Source organism: Sycon ciliatum, chromosome 2 (genome assembly GCF_964019385.1).
Source record: "Sycon ciliatum chromosome 2, ocSycCili1.1, whole genome shotgun sequence".
NCBI lineage: Eukaryota > Metazoa > Porifera > Calcarea > Leucosolenida > Sycettidae > Sycon > Sycon ciliatum.
Genome location: NC_088644.1, coordinates 26411949 through 26429369, shown reverse-complemented (window position 1 = coordinate 26429369; position 17421 = coordinate 26411949). Strand labels below are relative to the sequence as shown.

The 17421-nt window shown below is 47.1% G+C and overlaps 2 protein-coding genes across 2 annotated transcripts; both read left to right on the top strand.

The window, feature by feature from the left end:
- Positions 1-7901: 7901 nt before the first annotated feature.
- Positions 7902-14737, top strand: LOC135809410 (L-proline trans-4-hydroxylase-like). The gene is made up of 5 exons (XM_065322755.1): positions 7902-8596; positions 11260-11376; positions 12319-12512; positions 13230-13475; positions 13915-14737. Exons 1-5 carry the CDS (start codon positions 8269-8271, stop codon positions 14029-14031), a joined length of 1002 nt encoding a protein of 333 aa, XP_065178827.1. The 5' UTR covers positions 7902-8268; the 3' UTR covers positions 14032-14737.
- Positions 14738-15343: 606 nt separating this feature from the next.
- Positions 15344-17382, top strand: LOC135809413 (arylsulfatase K-like). Its single transcript, XM_065322758.1, has one exon. It carries the CDS (start codon positions 15498-15500, stop codon positions 17109-17111), a length of 1614 nt encoding a protein of 537 aa, XP_065178830.1. The 5' UTR covers positions 15344-15497; the 3' UTR covers positions 17112-17382.
- Positions 17383-17421: the final 39 nt, after the last annotated feature.

The following is a 17421-nucleotide window of genomic DNA, read 5'->3' as shown; positions in this document are numbered from 1 at the left end:
ACCTGTGTGCGAAGACAACTAACACGGTTATCAATTTGTACTATGGTTCTGTGAAAATAAACTGCCAGCCAATAAAATACTACAACTATTAAAGTAGATAAGATATCGTGTGCTGAGAACCAAGAAAAAATTCAGGGTTGGAATGGGATATACCGCTGCTGACATATATCTAGTCTATGCCCACTCAACACTAATTGACTAAGTAATATTAACTGGATCTATGCCATGTGCATCATTACAAAATCAACAAGCAAAGGCCAGCCATTCCGGGAAAGTACAATAGATCAAGGAAGACGTGGGGCACACTAGGACAAAAAAACACCTCAACAAAACCTCAAGAAAACAGAAAGTATATTATTGGGTTATTCAAAGACTGATAGCTTATTGTATTTTCTCAAAGAATCTTTGTCGTGATGTGAGTGAGTACACAGTACGCTGTACATAATCAAGCACGTTAAAACATGAGCGCTGCTTCTCTGGTTAGTTTGTGACGCCAGCCTTCGGGTGGACGCCAAAGACAACAGCAGCACTGCTGAGGAAGCAGAAACGCATACTCCTCCATTGAAGTCAGTCCTGGAGCACAATCATGATGATGATGATGAAGAAAAGGCCAATATGAGGAAACACACATCCACCACTGGACACTGAGCTGAGTTCATTGGGATCACAGGAATGTGTTACTCAAGCATGCAGCACACATCTGATAGCTAAACTTGATATCCCAGCTGTGTTTTGCTGTCCAGCAGCAGCTGTACAATGAACAATGCACAAGGGTCTTGACTATGCCCTGTCACACTGCTCAAGCAGAGGATGAGCAGACACTAGCGGAAATAGGTAACAATCCTCGGAAATTCCAATCACCAGTCTGGAATTCGGATTGCATAATTTACTGTTTTACGACGATAAACAAGACAATTTCCTGGCACGTAGAGAACTGAGACGGCAGCACCAGTCGCCATGAAGACACTCGCTCTTCTAATTTTTCTTCAGCATTAGTTCTAGCTGATGAATGTAGTCAATGGTGAGGAGGAGAACGTCGACGTTAGCTTGCATTTCCGACTGAGGTACTGGCAGGATCTCACGCAGCTGCTCCAAACCTTGCCTGTCCTGATCCGACAAACCACCAACACCACCAGCAGCCGTGCTACTGCTGCTCGGCATAGCGCTTTTCTCATCGCCCGTGCCAGGGTTGGTGGCGTTGCTGCCACTACTGGCAAGACGAATGGGTGATTCCGCTGATTCCTGGCGCAGGGAATCTCCTGCTGCTTGTGTCATTGGCAGTGCACAACTAGGCTGCTCAGTTGCAGTTGCCATTGCTAAAATGAGTGAAACGTGAAAGAAACTACGGTGTCCTACAGCAAACAACGATGTGCTCCACAATACAGTGCGAAAGACTAGCAGCTAAAACTAACCAGTCTCTTCTCTCTGTCTATATTCTTCTTTTCCAGTAAGCTGACTGTATTTCGCGTGATACCACTGTAGTGCTCGCTACTAGTACCAATGCAAAGGCAAATAAGCAAAACCATTCGACCGAAAGTCAGCTCCAAATGATCTACGCTGGAGCGACAACTCGTGAATAAATAACGAGCCGGTCGCAGAGCAGGGTTCAAGCCGCTGCCAGTAAAAAGAACCTCCTTTGGCGTTCCAGCGCCAGCGCGCGATGTAGATAATGACGGGCAAGCGGAGTGCACAAAATCGTCCGTCGACATTCGCCTAGACCTGCCAGCCTGTGTGTAGGTCGTTGGGCGAAGCAGCAGACAAGTGTGGCCTGCAAGGCAGGCTTTCTTTACAGCTTCGGTGTCACGTGGCGTCTTCTCAAACCCCGCACACACATCGAGATGCTGCAGGTGTGCGCTTTGTGGGCCGTACACAAACCACTGCGGCTGGCCATGTCACTGCACCAGGTCCACAGCGGCTGCGCTACTCCGCTAGGGTATTTCGCACCACAAACACTCATACAAAACAGGTAATCTTGCATTGCTAAGATGCCGATAGTGTGTAAGCACGTGCGAGTCAGCGTTTGTGAACACTTAGTACTTGCATGCAGGCAGTGTGACGGCGGTCACATAGCGGACACATACACACAAAAACTAGTCGTGGTGGTGCTGCTCTCACTACGAGCTACCGATGATCCCGACCGGTGCATACAGGTGATTGCGCCTCGATAAGCCTAGACAGAATGGCGCCAATCTAGCGTGCAGTTTCCTTCACACACACACAGACTCAGTGACACAGCGACAACTCACGCCCCACGTGGGTCACCTGGCCTGCTGGGCCAGAGCTTCGCGCGTCAACAGAGCTAGCCTAGACTAGAGTAAAGCTGGAACGAGGAGGAGGTGGGAACAGAAAGTAATAGTTACCACAAAGACTACAGTCAAGAGTAGAGTGAAGGCTTGAAGTTAGTTGAGACATTTTTACAGCAGCCAGTACTAGTAGGTCGCCGCACCACTGCTTTATTTCATACAACGATGGTTAGGTAGCCTGGCATAAGCGAAACCAAATACATGTACATGCAAATCATAACTGTATCAGTACAGCTGGTTGTGTTTCTCAACAGGTGGTAACGGCGCGGACAAACTAACGTTACTTTACTTTTACATGCACCAAGGCCAAGCCAAAAAAGCTTCTTGGTTTTGTGACTATACGTGCTGCCATGATCTACAAGGGTACGTTCATACAGTGACTGTGTAGATACTCAACTCAACCTGTACTGTCTGTCCAGGCAGGAAAGGTCAACTCAGTGTGGTGTCTATTTGGAATTTGGGTACGTCTGGCTCATACTCTTTATACAACATGTGCATGGCTTGGCTTGCCGCGGAGCAGCACAAAACAAAAGCGTTTCAAGAAGGCCACATGTACAGTGTACGGACGTGCAATGCGGCGGTTATTACTATATTAGTCTATTTAGACCTCCGCTCCAGTCACTGGAACTGGACGTCAATCGTCACCCACGTCATGATCACTGTCATTGGTTATACCGAGAGACCATCACTCCAGTTATCATAGTAGAGTGTGCCTGTGATCACCTGCTGCTCCCTCTTACTTCTTGCCGTCTTGGTTAGTAATGCATCATACACTGCTTGCACCTGGTGCCCTCGCACGACCGCAAAACCGGGGAAAAAACTGAAATGGCTCAACACATTATCGACTCTGCCTGCTAAAATACATGTAACATGGCAGTCTGTGAACAGAACCGTTGGAATCTAGCCCTCGACTATTAGTATTACTAGTACTTAGTAGTAGTAGTCTGCCGGTATTGTACTTTGTAGTGTAGCCAAACCTTGATAGCGTAACGTAACGTATAACGTTACGTAGTCGTTATAATTACATGTACATGTATGCAACTCCGTCAGAGTCGACGTCGTGAAATAATCACTTACTACGGAAGTCGTTGTGCTTGATGCATGAATCCGGCCCATGAATGATGAATGATCTACACCTGGCTGTATGACTGTATACTTTGTATAGTAACACTACACTACAGTCTGCCACTGCTGGCACTGGTCTACAGCGTACTACTACTACAGAGTCAGTAGTCTAGAGTAGAGTAGAGTCTTTGCAGGTGCAGCTGTGGAGTGTAGTTCTACTACTACTACTACTAGTAGTAGCAGTGACCAGCGACACTGTCCTGCGCATGAATATCTGATGATGAATGATTCCGATCAAATGATCGATTTGGACGATTGGACGGCAATCGGCAGTGAATCACACTTGCTCAAGTACATGTAGCATTGTAGGTGCAGAACTTCAACTAGTCCATACAGTTGCATCCACACACCTGCATAGCACATTCAGCTCTTACAATGCAAACCTCATCATCTCATGTACTATTCAGTATTGTCCCATGGCATTGGCATTGGTACTATGGCTGGTGACATGTAATTACTTATAATTATTGAAAAGTTATGTGTGCATTCATTCAAGACACACGATCTCTTGCACGTGTTACAAATTACAATACCTTGCTAACAACAGTAACAAGTTACTGTAGTGAGTTATAAACTTACAGAACTCTTCCCTCTGTTATTCTTTGTCTGAATTTCTTTGTGAAAGGCTTTCTTGATCTTGGAGACAATAATTATAAAATCACACCTGGGAAAAGAACAAACTTCACATCCCTTACAAGCAACGCCTTGCAGCTTCGAAAACGTTTCCACAAGTAATGGCTTCACATCAGGTACCGGAATACAGGCAAAAGCAAAATGAACAAGAACAATGAATACCGTACAGCAGAGTGACTCTAAGAGGTGATAACACTTTCAAGTTAGTTCGAAGGTGTCGTCGCTAGTGAGGAGCCTGAAGTGTGTTCCTTACCTTCGTAAGGTATGGATGCTATGTGAATCATTGAATGTCATGGGCAGAAAACGCGACTATTCTTTCAGATGATGGTTGTCTCGGAATGTTTTGTACGGTGTGCTCCTCCCTCCCTCCCCCCGTGCTTGGGATGCCACTCCATACTGCTACGAACAGTCAATAATACATGTACATGTACATGTACATACTGTCACTACATATAATGTTACATGTAGAGTCTATGCTACAGACCCCCCGCCCCCATTTTAATGAGATCCTCGATCATTATCGACTCGTACAATTCTATTAAAGAAGATTCTTGTCGAGTGTACATGTACATGTACATGTAGACTCGTGCTATGTCATTCACATGGTTCAGTGAGTCTGCGATAGACTGTGCCACACATACGTGTATATGATACAAGTATTATCAAGAGTCCATGGACTCTTGGTATTATTGTGTTTGTGTTTTGGTAGCTATTCCTAGGGATGACACACCAATCTGTGATCGCGATACTACCGGTATTTAACAACAGTACAGAAACTGGAAGGGCCAAAATCAGGCAGCTGAGCTACCAGCAGGGTCCTGGAAGTCACCTGTAGCTATGGGGGGAAAACAGAACACACGTGCAGACGCACAAGCACAAAAACCAAGGTACCGTGTCAGGTATTGACTACTAGTATTTGATTTGTCGCTATCATCCTTATACTCTTTCACTACAACCAAGTGCACCGTAAGGTTGAGGGTCGATACCAGTATACAATGATTATGTAGGTGGAGTATGTGACGAATTCCGTACAAGTACTTCATAATACTGAGTACATACAATGTATGGATAACACCACATGAACCTGAACAGGCTGGGCCCTGGCCTGGAGGTTTTTATCAGCTCAGTGAAGTCAAACCCAAGCATCAATATTAAACATTTTGGTAGTCAGGAGGGTAAACAGCAGCTGTACCGCCTGTTCATCATTATTTTAGTCCAAACTTCCCACCACATACGCCCAAAGAGTGCTACTACTAGTATTCACAGGTTCACGAATCACTACTGACACTAGTCATCAGAGTCAGTGCTCTTGCAACCTTCACTGATGAGATCTGTACGAATCAACTGTATGAAGGAATGAAATGAATGCACGAATGAATCTGTATACAACAGTCGTCGTTGTTGCTGGTGTAGTGAACGAGGTCGGCCGGAGAGCACATGTGGTGGGGAGCTTGGACAAAATTATTGCAATTCTTCGAAGTACAGTATACATGTACATGTAATTGTTTACTGTAGTCACTATTAGTATGCAGAAGCGATGTCGGAGGAAAGCAGAACATCTCTTAGGTGACTGCTAGCGAGACTTCTGTGCCATACATGGACCCGATTTACTCTTGCTGCCAGGTGTGAGAAGGGAAGTTCTGGCAACCACTTCCCTTCTTCTGCACACGTACATTGTATGTGCGTCAAATATGTGACAACCGGTAGATCTACTAGCAAGAGCATACATGTACATGTACGTGTATGCTCCCTGGGAGCATAGCCACGATATTTACCCCTGGTGCTACTGCAGTGCTACTGTAGTATGCATCTGTGTTCTAATTCCACCGCCATCTGATCTTCTAAAGTAGTATGCATCTGTGTTCTAAATTATCACTGCAATCTGATCTATCCGCGATATATAAAGCAGACCCCCCCCCCCCCCCACACTGCTCTCTAGCTGCTTTCGAGTGTTGTTCATGGTCATATGACTGTGCCTGCATCATGAGATCTTATTCTGTAAGAACAGTCGGGTGAAGACTGATATGAAGGGCAAGAACAGAATGCACAGTTGGTAGTTGGCGTAGCACAGTAAATTCAGCTCATTCTTTGCAAATACATACCGGTACATGTACTTACATACGCTTTGTCGGCTTAGAATAGAAGGAAGGTCTGTGTTGGTGCATGCAGGCCACGTCGCGAATCGGTGTGTGGTCGGGTGACTTGGGACCACATCCTTAGCACCACCGCCACCGGTGAATAATTTAGGCAGTGATAAGCACGTGTGTGTAGATCTACTGGTTAGCACTGGCTATCGTTCTGCCTTCGTGCAGAGCTCCGCGGCTGCCTTTCTAGCAGCCAGAGCTCTCGGCCTCTTATGCGTCGAACTTACTTCTTCGCCGTTCGGTCACTCTGAGCCCCACTGTGATGATACCCAAATAAAACCCGATACTGGCGATAGGGAAGCACGAAGCTAGACGCGTGCTATGCTATAGTCACCATTATAAAAATTCGGAATGCTAACAGTGACACACTGACAGCCAGACTAGAGCATGAGGAGGGAGAGATCATGTGGTCTCAGTTTCACCGTGTGGCTCATACGCGCCAAAATGATACGCCTGACAGTGTATAGTGTAGACTGTAGACTCTACACAACAGACAGTGCGATAAGATGGGATGGGGGGAGGGGGGGATGAGTGGAAGGAAAAGAAGAGGAAAAATGGAAACAGAAAAAGGACACATTGTTTTGTCGAAGCTCTTCCATTGGTCACTACTCGGGTGGTCAACAACTCGTTAGTTTTGTCCGTTGGGCGCCTAGTGTTTTCGAAACACATCTCTTGTTCGGTTTCTTCACGCTTGCACCTTTTGTCATTTCATTATGTGCATGAGGTGACGCATTTACTGTGTTGTTGTTGGTTACTCTTCTTTGCGCTGTTGCTATCGCATCACTACTGTGTAAAAGTTATTGTGATTGGACAGTTTCTTTTGCCTGTACAGTCATGTACTCCATCCGATGAAAAGACAATGAAAGTACTAGTGGTAGAGCTTTGAGCGGATGTTGATTGTGAGGAGTCTAAAGCAGCGTGTTCTTTTCCAAGGAAAAAGAAGAGATTGGAGAGCGACCGACAGATGCAGAATCAGAGCCAGGATGAGGAGATCATTATTATTATCACCAGTCATTGTCTGCTCTGACATTGGAGTACCAGCTCTGACATTGGAGGTTAGTCGGGTACAGCTAGCTGTGCCTGGCACCATCTTCTACATTGAAAGTCAAAGCAGAGTCGTCCACTCTTATTCCGTTTAGTTTAGGCGAATTGACAATCGATCATGCAGGCCAAAGCCTGCAAGCAAAGGAACAGAGACGGTTGAAGTAAAACGTTAGAAGTAAAACGTTAGTTCAACGAACCCAACTTCTCAACCAGGTCAGTGCGACGGTCAGTCTGAGTCAGTGTGAGCGTCGGAGTACGGTCCGCACCCTAGTGTGGACATTTACATGTACATGGCTGATTTCTTTCAACCATGTCCATGGCCACACACCCTCTCAATCGGGTCACTGAAGGCTGTTGTCTGTGAGGACCTGTCTCTGATTGTGGAGCAGGCATCACTATTGATGTCTACGACTAGCAAACGTCTACGAGTTCATGTAGCAGTCTGTTGATGAATGCCATGGCATGTCTCCCTCGCCAGCGACGGGCCATAACTACACATACTAGCGGCATAATTATGGTACATGTAGTCAGTTTCGCATTACTAGGACCAGAGCTCAGATCAGAGCTGTCGTCTCGTTACGTTGGTCTCGATGCTTTTCACTCGATCGAGCTACATGTAGCTCAGAACTGAAACCAGCACCAAGGAATGCTATTCGAGTCCAGTCCAATGGCCCTGGATAAGGAGACCACCTGGTAACAGAGACCAGGTTTGAAGGTCTCTTGAGCGGTCGTCTTAGACAGGTTTCACTGTACATGTAGGTCTACAATCATGTCATTCACATGACTTGTGAAGTTAGTTACTGTACTGAGTGATCATGGTTCCTCGTCGGCAAGTATCTGCTCAGTGCACTGTCATTGATCCAGTCATCGCCGATTATTTGCTGGCCAGCCGAACATTGATATCTTCTCGGGTTGACCGTGAAGCGTTCTGTGGTTCGAAGTCCGCCAGTCCTAGATTCTGGATCCTTCTCAAGATAGAGACAGACAACTAACTTACTTGTAAGTCGTAGGCTTGGAGCATGGCTTTCTCAATCGGCGGATTGTGCTCGACCGCACTTCGACGCTCCTTGGCCTGTGGCGCAGGAGCTTGCGCACCCGCTTCTCAAGCACTGGTTTTCCGTCGCAGCTTATCAGGAGCTGATCTATCGTCTCGTCGACCCCTGACTGCCGAGGAGCTGGGGAAGTATCGCACGGACGGATTCGTCATTCTGAGAGATGTATACAACCAGGAGGAGATCGACCTTTTGCGAGAGACGGTGCTAGCTGACCAGATGCTGAAAGAGAATGTGATGGACATGGTTGATAGTAGCGGCAAGACCAGCAGACTGACACTCTGGAGACACGACGGTAAGTGGCCGTACAATGCGCAGACCGACAGTTTGTCGAAGACAATAATAGGCTCTATGAAATACTCAGAATGCTGATTCAGAATCCGAACCTGGTCCGACAATGCAGGCCAGCTGCATGTGTACTAATGGCAGCAAGAGTCCATAACCCAAGAGTATGCAACTGTGATTATGGGTGCATGCGTGGCGCGCTGCCTTCATTACGTAACTTGCCTTCATCACGCTCTGAAAGCATGCATTCAAACTCTCAATTTCTCGCACGAGCCCATCCGTTTTTGCTCGATTCGTTCCAGTACCTACACAATCTCTGAATTCTGGCGCGTGAACTCCAGTTCCGTACGAAAGTTCATTTCAAACTGGAGGGAAAGTGCGGTGTTTGATTTTCCGCAGTGCGCGGACTGCAGCTGAATGATGTAATGAAGGCAGCGCGCCGCGCATCTGGCCCATAGAAAAGAGATCACAGTTGCATACTCTTGGGTTATGGACTCTTGATGGCAGCAATGCAGCTCCTAGTACAGTGCCGGCGCGGCTGAAATCCGACCCCCTTGCTGGCGCGCCGCGCCGGCAAGGGGGTCGGATTTCAGCCGCGCCGGCAAGGGGGTCGGATTTCAGCCGCGCCGGCAAGGGGGTCGGATTTCAGCCGTGCCGGCAAGGGGGTCGGATTTCAGCCGTGCCGGCAAGGGGGTCGGATTTCAGCCGTGCCAGCAAGGGGGTCGGATTTCAGCCGTGCCGGCAAGGGGGTCGGATTTCAGCCGCGCCGGCAAGGGGGTCGGATTTCACTTGCCAGCACTGTAGTAGTACTACAACCTTTGGACATAATCAGAACATGCTAGACTATCAAAGTACAGTCATGGCCAAATAAATCCGACCCACGCCCCATGGGTCAAAGATAACGCTGCTTTTCCATTTCAATTACATCGTGCACGTTCCAAAAACCGATCTGAGGGCCGCAAGGCCCGGCCGCATGAGCCTTGGCTCTCGGCACGTGGGTTGGATTTCTTTGGCCACGACTGTACATGTATCATGCACTGGCCCACGGATACCGGTAGATACTGTACACATGTACCTACATGTGCCTATGCTGGTACTGCAGTATAGTGCCTGTACATGTGCAGTCAACTTTGCGCATAACGACACTCAGCGGGGTATCAGAAAGTGTCCTTATACTCGAAATCCCATTATTATGTATTACAGTTAGACGGGACTTTGCTCTGGGCATGGAAATTCTGTCGTTATTCGCGAATTGTCGTTATATCCGCAGTCGTTATTAGCGAAGTTGACTGTACATGTACATGTAGGTCAAGTACTGTACACAGTGTTCTCGCCAAAGAGAGGGGGCACAGCACTCCCCCCCCCCCCCCCTCCCCCCCTCCCCTACACCAATAATATCATATCCCTTCTCATTTTTCAATTTTTTTGGGTGTTTTTCAGTTCACACAACAAAAATGCAGCCACAAATTAATCATTCCGGGCACGCGCTGCCACTCGTACGTTGCATTTTGTGTGTGACAAGGCAATACTGGAAAATGGAAATGGGCTTTTCTGACAAATCACAAGACTGGAGGCACGGAGATGACAAATCGCATTGCACCTAGCGGGGCCTGGATGAGGCGATCAAAGCATGCTACAAGAAGTAGAACTCCATATTTGGTGGAGCGGGCTTTGATTTTACGATCAAAGCCCGCTCCACTAGGGCTTTGATTTACTGATCAAGCTCGCTTTTTTTTACTCGACTCAGGCTTCAGAAGGTTGAGTCGTGCTTTCAAGCGCGATAGGAAGATCGAAGGGCGTGTTCATGTCAGAAATCCAACTAAAACAGTCGTGTTCATGTTCTATCAGTCAATCATAGCCCTTCGTGAAGTATTTAGCGGTTCGACATGAGTTTCAAGCGTGGGTGCATGTCAGAAATGTAATCAAAACACTCGTATTCGTGTTCAATCAGCCTACATCACAGCCCTTCGCGCTTCGCATGGCGGGCTGTGATTAGGCGATCTCACACTCGTACTTTTGCTTGATTCCATACTTCTAGACTGTGCTTCCCTGCTCCCTACCCGGCATTCTTCTCTGGTTGGAACCAGAGAGTAGTACAATATCGGTATTGTACTACTCCCTGGTTGGAAACCCTGGTACATGTACAACCTTCCTTATCCAGTCCCTTCACTTTTCAGCTTACTAGTACGAGTCATTGTGGCTGTGCCAATGACGTAGATTATTAATTCAGAAAAGAAGTCAGTGATGTGACGTCGCCTTGCTGATGTGCGTGAAATCGTAATGCACAACTACTTGGCAGTCATGTCACATCACAAAAGCCTTCTGTGGATCTCACTTTAGGCAGGACCAGTGAAGAGTGGTAACATTTCCCGGGTTTTGCCTCGGAGTTGGTCGGAAGCTGGCGTTCCACTGTGCATGTAGCCGGGTGCATGTGCTGGACTTGGTCATACATGCACCGTACTTCCATAATTACCTGGTCTCCCTTTGGTGCATCCATCGAGCTATGAAGCCGAGACCTCTGGTTGTCTGAGCTTAATGGGCCCCAGCACCACACTCCATTATTCACTTCAGTGTCTGGAGTTGCGTAGATTGTGTAGGGAAAAAACAAACAAATAAGAAAACACGGTTAACGTGGAAATTGTCCAATGTTGATTTCTGCGCTTTGCTCAAAAGGGGATGACACCTACGGTATGTTCTCTCGAGGTCGCCGTATGGTCGACTTTGCTAAAGCTGCCACTGGATCTAACGATGACTCAGTTTATCACTTCCACACCAAGGTCATGCTCAAAGGTCAGTTAGGCGTCGCTGGTCTAATGGTCAGCGTAGTTGCTTTCCAAAGCAGTTGATCCGGGTTTGATTCCCAGGCGACGCACGCTTTCCTCTTGTTTTCCAATGTCATACTCAACACACCTGGTGTGCACAGCATTTTCAACGAACAACTACAAAGTAAGGCACCTCTCAGAAATCTTCAACGCAGGCAACTGCATACCAGGGAGTATTTTACTACTCCTTGCCGAACACATTATGAACGCACCCCCCCCCCCCCCAACTGTGCAATTCTCTCATGCAGTGCTATCCTGTGTATGATTTCAAATTGATCACATCTGTATGATGCATGCTTTCCAGCGGCTTGTCTGCTCAAATGTGTCAATGCACCACATGTGTCTGTTTTCGCAAGTTTGCATAGGATCAGGTTGCGGAATGGTTCAACACTGGTCCATGCGATTCTGTCTGAAAAGGTGTGACCACCACGCAGTGAATCTAAAAATGACATCATCGTCAGCTTGCTATTGGGACGATGCCAGAGTAGCACACTCTTGGGGTCATGCACTCTAGGCATAGAGAATGCAGCATCACGGTCAGAAAAAAAGGTCTGATGGAGATCACCGTGACAGCTCGGTGCGCCACTGAGTGTATCATGTATTGCACTCCTAAATTTGCCGTTTGCCAATCGGCACTTGGACTTGGACTTCTCATACCCTCCTGACTTTGACTGCTACCACCAAACACTCCCAATAGCAGACAACTGAGTTTCTCTACTGCTCACAATGATCAGCATGTAGTTTTCTTCTCTAGCCAAGCAGTCAAGGTCAGGGTCAAATGTCTTTAAAATGCAACTGCCATAATTATATTTGTTACCCTCCTATCTAATATTATTCAGTCCTGTCAGTACCGGAGTGGTGAGAAGCCATGACATTTTTAAAGGATAATTTCTACCTCTTTTGTTTTCAGAGCCGCACATCGGAGGACGTTGGGAATGGCACCAGGACTTTGGATACTGGTACGAAGTGGGCTGCCTACAGCCAGAGAGAATGCTGAGCGTCATGGTAGCTATTGACAAAGCTACTGTGCAAAATGGCTGCCTGGATGTCCTGAAAGGATCAAACCGGTTAGGCCGCATTCACCATGGCAACACAGGAAATCAAGTAAGCATGTATGTGTGTATGTCTTTTGCTCTCTCTCCCTTTCTCTCTCTCCTTCTCTCTATCCATCCATCCATCCATCCATCTATCTAACCTCTCTGTTTGCGTGTGGTCATGCTATTGTGGGTTCACTCCCGGGCTTCCCGGTGCAGTCTCCCTTGGGGCAGCACCAATTCATAGACGTTCACATGTGGCATCGCTTATCTGGGCCGTGCTTGCGGTCAGCAGGTCAAGGTTGCGAATATGAGTTGCATAGACTACGGATCGTGAAGAACTTCAAAATCTGACTTGATCCAGAGTCGAAACGCACACTGTCTCAGGTACTATGGTCTTGTGTCATCGCCTGTACTCCCTGGATAAAAACAACGGTCACGTGACATTGCATTTTGCCCTGGCTCTGCTGTACCAGCATTATACTGCATCATAGACACAGGCATTGGCTAGGTAATGCACTGGGAATTACCCTACGGCCCCTACCCAGTTCACGGCCAACCATCTCGATGGTACCAGCACCACATTACATGTAAATCCCAACCTATACTGTAGTAGGTACTTCTTCTCTTCTCTGAATACAGCACGGTCTTTGCACAGCCAACACAGTACCAGAAGCAGCTGGAGAGATAGCAAACGGTTTGGCCATTTCAGCCATCATCAGGAAAAACTACAGTGTCCATGCTGCTATTAGTCATAATTCAAATTGTGCATTGTGCATTGTAACAGGTGGGAGCTGATCCCTGGGCAGTGGACAAGGCGACCAAGCTGATGGAGACTGTACCGTGCGAGATGGACGCGGGTGATGTACTCATGCTGCACTGTAACACTCTGCACAAGTCGAATGCCAACACGTCTGACCACTGGCGGCGCTGCATGATCGTGGCGTTCAACACCAAGGACAACGAACCACGGCCAGACACGATTGCTCCACTCTACTTTCAAATGAAGCCAGTGGCAGATTCAGCCATCATGGTGAGTTGTTGTCCAGACTTTCTGTAGACATTCTTACTCATCATTTTTTTTATCAAAGGAGGACGAACTACTGTACCATCTTAGTAGAATCAGCTGCTATAGTCTGTCTGACTTTGTTGCTTAACAGCAGAATATCATGGAGCATGTGAATAGAGATCTCCTGGCCAAGCACATACCTGGTAGTAGGAACGGGGCACACATACTACTATAATACTACTAGTAACTTAATCTGTGCTACAAACTGGCACATGTCGAGGTCATGACTGTGAATAGGGCCACACTTCAACTGACTACCACAATGTACCGCAGGAGCCAGGAAATTAGCTTGCAGTAATGGTAGTAAAGTCAATGTACACTGAGTCATACATCTCATTGAGGCATGTACAGTGCTGAATCAGGAAATCTTTGATGTCCACACTGCACACTGCAATATCTCCAGGAACTCGGAATGGTGGGAAGAGCTAGTGGAACAGTCGAAGACTTCCTCCAACGAGATGACAACGTCAACGCCTTCAAATTGGAAGACACCGAATTAGAATATAAAGATGCAAAATAGAGATTGTTGTACCAGTGCGAACAATTTTAAAATTGCCTACACGTGCCCTTGCATTGATAACACACTACTTGTATTCTCCATGGCTGTGTGGGTCTGGCGTTGCCGCTTTTATGTGCAGCACTGGTGTGCCTGCAAAAATGGAAATACGGTTCCACATGTAGATTGAGATAACACTTTAGTAATACTGTACCAGAATTCAATCAGTTCATGACTAGCAAATGCCCGCTTGAATCGATTTTCTTTTGCCCACAACTGCTTTAAAAAAACACACACACACACACTTACGTGGTGGATTTCCTTTTGATTTACGCCAAAGTCTTCCACACGCGTCAGTATTGCACATGAACCTGCTCTGCGCTTGATGTACCCGTTTTTAAGTGATAGTATTAAATGTGCATTGCACTTAAACTCTGCTATGTGAATGTTAGTGCAGTCAATGATATCATTCCGTTTGCCACTACTGTGTTACAAGCACATTTGGAATCATGGGAATCATGGGTTATCTCTTGTAATCAGGAGATTTACGATCTGGCCAGTCTGCTTGTTGATTATGTTCTGCATCATTTCTAAGCATCATGTAAACAGCCAACTAATATGACATATTAATTATTAGCTGGCTGTTTACACGATTGTATAGCCTGTGTAGTGCATGAAAATAACATACATGTATTAGAAAAGCTTCCCGGCCTTGATTCTCACACTTGTTTTTAAAAATTGTGCCATTCGAACCCTTCATGTGAGTTAACCTCGACTAGTGTGAAGACTGAAGGCGTGAAGTGTAGACTAGGGCCCTGATAGACGTACGCGAACGGTGAATTGTGATGAAGTGACATGTCGACATGTCGCCTAGTCCCGGCTAGTGACTCAGTGAGGGTGAACTGGCGCTTTTTTTTGTAGCACCGGAACTGGTTACTCTAGACAGGTACTGTAATATTTCACAAATTTTCGGTGTACTTTTATTTTCGGTACTTTCGGTGCGTCTGTTTCACACCTAAAATTTCAATACACCGGACAAACACTAACACACATACTCGGACCTGCTTCTCTGTACCGAAAATTTCTGTTCACCTAACCTAGCCTGTTAACTGTTGCCCTCATACCGAAAATATTGAGCACCGAAAATTTCTGAAATTAGAGTACCTAGTCCTAGGCGCTAGGCGGTACATGCAGTAGTGACAGGTGTAGTGATCATGGTCATAGCAAAACATTTTCTTTCACCTGATATCTGATCAGCTGAGCCTTCAGCCATGTAAATTAATTGTTCCTTCATTTTCGACCTCGACTGTCATACATCGTAGAAGCACCCAATGTTTCATTGTCATTCGTGTTCAAAGGAAGCCATTACTCAGTTTACTGGCATCGTATCAGTCGATGAGTAAAACTGGACCTGCGTTGCCGTTAGTAGTAGTACCGTTAGTGGCGTTACTTAGTACAGTAGTTTTACTCATTGATAATCTAACCAAAAAATGGTGGAGCCAGTAATCTGGGATATCACATCCTGGTTTTTCGTCGGTGTGACGCTTCAGGCGCTACTTGGATGCGAGGCAGCACCAACAGCAGCCTGCGGTGCAACGCCGAATATCATCTTCATTCATGTCGACAGCATGGATGGACGAACGGCACTGGAAGACTCGCCAGCGCTCACCCCGAATTTGGACAAGCTAGCTAGGAGAGGCGTCAGATTCGACAACACCTACTGTGCTTCTCCGGAGTGCGTGCCATCTCGCAGCGCCCTGTGGTCTGGCAGACGACCTGATCAAACAGGAGTGTGGGCAAACGGGCATGGTTTGCCACCAGACTATCCTATCATTATGGAGCAGGTCAGTAAGGTGGGCTACGATACGCAGTTTATAGGTCGGCATGACTTCAGTGGCAAACACCACACTCTGTCTGCAAACTTAAGCACGTGGGTAAGACCGGTGCCTTACTTTGCCATCCCTTCGGAAGATAGACCTGAGCCACTCCTACAGCTCAACGCCACACGGCAAGTTCACACGGCGGACTGGAGAAGGGCAGGGAAATGCACTGACTGGCTCAAGGGTCGCTTGAACAGCACCAAGCCGTTCATGCTGTCGTGTGGCTTCACGTGCCCGCACCCGGCGTACTCCACGTCGCCATACTGGCTGGAGAACGGTGTCGACAAGACACGCATCACGATGCCCCGGTGGAAGGCCGAGAAGGACATGCATCCTGTCCAGCGCTATGAAACCATCACGAAGAACTGCTCTGGGAACTGGAGTGCAGATACAGTGCGAGATATCAGGGCCTTCTACTACGCCATGGTGGCCGAGGCAGATGGCTTTGTTGGTAGCGTATTGGATATGATAGCCAGCAGCAGCTTGCTTCACAACACTGTAGTGGTATTCTGGTCGGATCATGGCGATATGGCGATGGATCACAAACAATTCTACAAGGAGACGGCTCTTGAAGGCAGTGCCCGTGTACCGCTGATCATTGCTGGCCCACCGCGCTCTGGAATCCATCACGGCGTTACAGTGCAGAGACCTACTAGTCTCATAGATCTGTTCCCCACCGTCATGGATTTAGCTAAGGCACAGCATCCCGCTGGACTAACTGGCTACTCGCTGCTGCCAGATCTGATGAATGCGAGTAGTATGCATGCATGGTTTGACGCTGGTGTGCCGGCGTCTGCATCACGATTTGATGAGCTGATGGGTGACTCTCACCCAGACTATGTTCTGTTACAGGCACACATGGACCACTCCAACACTGGACAGTTCATGCTACGCCAGGACAACTGGAAATATATTGAGTATGCTGGTGATTATGATCCTGAACTATTCGATCTGAACAGCGATCCGAATGAACTAATTAGTGTTGCCACATCACAGCCCGCCATTCTCAGTCAGTTTAGGGCACTTTTACGCGACCTTCTTGACCCAGATGAGGTGGATGCCCGTGCCAAAGCATTCGATAAGCAATCATTTTTAACCTGGAGGACGTCACTGGGAGACAAGTATAACGAAACTATTGGTTCGAGTGATCTCCGCTGGTACTGGGCTTGGCACAAAGACTCTGAATTGTACTTGTCCCTTATTGACAAATGGCTCAAAAGTTGAAGTTTTTATCTTAACAACTGCTGATCAGTTCTCCATGAGTACAGCCCAAACTAGCGGCATGCAACCAGGTGCAGCGGTATGTTCACTTTCAGCATGTTGGTATTTAACAGAATGTTTGCCTGTTAGTGGCTGCTATATCCGTGATTTCAAAAATTGTGTTGTTGTTTTGGAAACATCACTGAGGCTTGGTTCCAGGGTTACACTTTGCAGATAACTTATGCTGGTTCTAGTCAAGACGAAATCTGCCAATAGATCTGCTTCACCAACACGATACGCTTCACTGGTGGTGAATTACTGTGCAGGGTCATTG

Coding starts and splice junctions, on each gene's coding strand:
- LOC135809410 (XM_065322755.1), top strand. CDS start 8,269: ATGGCTTTCTCAATCGGCGGATTGTGCTCGACCGCACTTCGACGCTCC. Junction 11,377..12,318: donor CACCAAGGTCATGCTCAAAG/GTCAGTTAGGCG, acceptor TTTTGTTTTCAG/AGCCGCACATCGGAGGACGT. Junction 13,476..13,914: donor TGGCAGATTCAGCCATCATG/GTGAGTTGTTGT, acceptor CAATATCTCCAG/GAACTCGGAATGGTGGGAAG.
- LOC135809413 (XM_065322758.1), top strand. CDS start 15,498: ATGGTGGAGCCAGTAATCTGGGATATCACATCCTGGTTTTTCGTCGGT.